At 40.1% G+C, this 2384-nt stretch overlaps 1 protein-coding gene across 1 annotated transcript in view; it reads right to left on the bottom strand.

Moving 5' to 3' along the window:
- The window catches only part of LOC106870093 (fibrocystin-L), a 69646-nt gene that overhangs the window by 13417 nt on the left and 53845 nt on the right, over nt 1-2384 (bottom strand). Inside the window, exons 37-39 of the mRNA XM_052974982.1 lie at nt 2028-2276; nt 415-585; nt 83-319 (exon numbers count right to left, since the gene is read on the bottom strand). Of these exons, the coding sequence (XP_052830942.1) occupies nt 83-319; nt 415-585; nt 2028-2276 (657 nt within the window). The remainder of the gene's footprint in view (nt 1-82; nt 320-414; nt 586-2027; nt 2277-2384) is intronic.

Genomic DNA, 2384 nt, shown 5'->3' with positions numbered 1-2384 from the left:
TATATATATATATATATATGTCTATCTAGGTGTGGTAAAATCAAAAACTGTTCCTGTTAATGAAGAGAAGTTGTGTACTGACCTGATCCGATTGTGTGGTGAATAATGTTGTTGTCTATAGTGACCGTATGGCTGCTATAAATTCCGATGGCAGTGGAGAAGCCGTCATGGAACGAACAGTTTCTCACGTAAGTAGGACGTAGCCTATGGTCTATTGTGCCTAAATTATGCAAAGCCACCGAGTAACGTGGGTCGTTTTTGGTGGCCCAACCATATTGGCCTGAGTGATAGAACTCGACATTGCTAAGTCGTATGTAACCTGGGTAGAAGAAAGAGAAAGAGAGAGAGAGATTAAAATTAAGTTAGAATATTTTTCATATCTGAGTATGAGCAGCAGCCTGTAATGTTACTCACCGACAAATACTTTGTCTTGTTCCGTTTGAGTCACTCCGACAATGATCCTGGCGCCAAACATTTCCTTGTAGAGGTTGTTGTAGTCTTTGCCAATCACCTTGATGTTACGAGTGAAGAGGCCGACATCAGCTGCGATCTTGATTTGGTTCTGGTTGATGGTCTCTTGGTGGACTGTCGGAGGGAAGAGAGAGGATTGGTGTGAATGGAGAGGAGTAAAAGAAAGGGAATGAAGGCGGAAAGGGGGAGAGAGAAGAGGGAGAGGGAGGGAATGAAGAAAAAGAGAGAGAAAAGCGAGAAAGAGGAAGATGAGAGAGATATAGACAAAGGGAGAAATGGGAGGTGAGAGAGAGAGAGTGTGAAAGATAGACAGAGAGAGAGTAGAGGCGAGAGGGACAGAGGGAAAGACAGAGATGGAGAAGAGAAGAGAGATAGGAGAAAGAGGCAAAGGTAAAGAGAAAGGTTGGGAAGAGAGAGAGAAAAAAGATGGAGGAGAGAAGAGCAAACAGGAAATGATGGAAGAGAGAGGGAAGTGGAGGAGACAGGGAGAGAGTTAGGGAGAAGAATCGCTCCCAGTATTTGATTGATATTTTGTTTATCGACCTTGGCGGGATTTGAACTCTACGCACAAAAACATTCCCATACGACCACCCTGCTGGTTGTTTATTTAAACATTTTTTAGGTAAATGTAAAACTATATCGTACAATTATTTTATTCTTGATGGTGCAATGAAAGAAAGATTTGAGTGCTATGTCTAGCATTTTGTGTGACCCTTAGAGCACTTTCCTCGTTGAGTTCCTCGTTGAATTCCTCGTAAGTTACATTTTTATGATCCCACAAGCAAATCTGTTTGTGGTCGCAAATCTGTTTGTGGTCGCAAATCTGCTAGATATAGCAGCCTTTTATCCATCTTATCTCACCACAGTGAATTAAATATCGAAAAAGAAAATTAGATGTTGTACTCCTAGATAGATTGTGTCTAAATATAAGACAAAAGAGCTATGGCTAACGTCTTCGGTCCCACATTTACTCCAGTGTGACTTACCTGGGGTTAAATAACAACACTTTTTAGAGGGAGGTAACTCTTGCATTGTAAAGCTATAAAAAAATTTGACCAATCTTCCTTATCTCCCTTCTTTATATAATAATATGCAAAGGTTAAAAATTTGTAAGTCTGATATGTTTCGGCGAATAATTTGATTTAAGTTTGAATGCTGAAGATGTAGAAGAGACATTTAATCCATTTAAAACAACTTTAAGATGGAACACTATAAACATCACGAAATATGCTGTCTTGCCATTCAAGATTTATCGATTACACAAATATACTGCTTTCTCTCTCTCTCCTCTCTCCCTCCTTCTGTCTCTTTCTCCTCCCCCCTCTCCCTTTTTCTGTCTTTGCAGGTAAAGTGACATCTGGTTGTTCAAAGAAGACTGCAAAAGCAACTCGTAGCGAAGATGGACAGGTCCCAAGGATATTATTTTGAGCTGAGTGGATGTGCTAGATTCTCTTGTTCGAACAATATAAGGACTGCCATGTTATGTTGGCAAGCAATCTTTACTCCAACACCAAAAACAATACACGAATAGTTACAGGACTGCATGACCGACTTACCAATATGCTCATGGGCCACAGTGGCATTGAGGGTCAGTTGGGTGCCATCTGCTGAAACCGAATCAATTCTGAAAGTTTCCGTTTCCCAGGCATTATAACCCGTAGATGAAAGGACAATCTCTTCTCCAACTTTCCAGTCAACTGCTTCCTCCAGTACAAGCGTCTTTGTACCAATTTTGGCGGTGCTAGCCAAGCGTGTCCACAGTACTTTCCGCTTCAGTGCATGCATGTCAAGTCCACCAAACACACCTTATGACCAAAATAAAAAATATTAAAAAATAGTAATTTTTAACATGTGTGTGTGTATGTGTGCATATATATGTGTGTATGTATATATATATATATATATGTATATAT

Source organism: Octopus bimaculoides, chromosome 20, assembly GCF_001194135.2.
Source record: "Octopus bimaculoides isolate UCB-OBI-ISO-001 chromosome 20, ASM119413v2, whole genome shotgun sequence".
Classification (NCBI taxonomy): Eukaryota; Metazoa; Mollusca; class Cephalopoda; order Octopoda; family Octopodidae; genus Octopus; species Octopus bimaculoides.
Note: the sequence above shows the minus strand (reverse complement) of the source record. Positions and strands in the feature narration are given on the sequence as shown.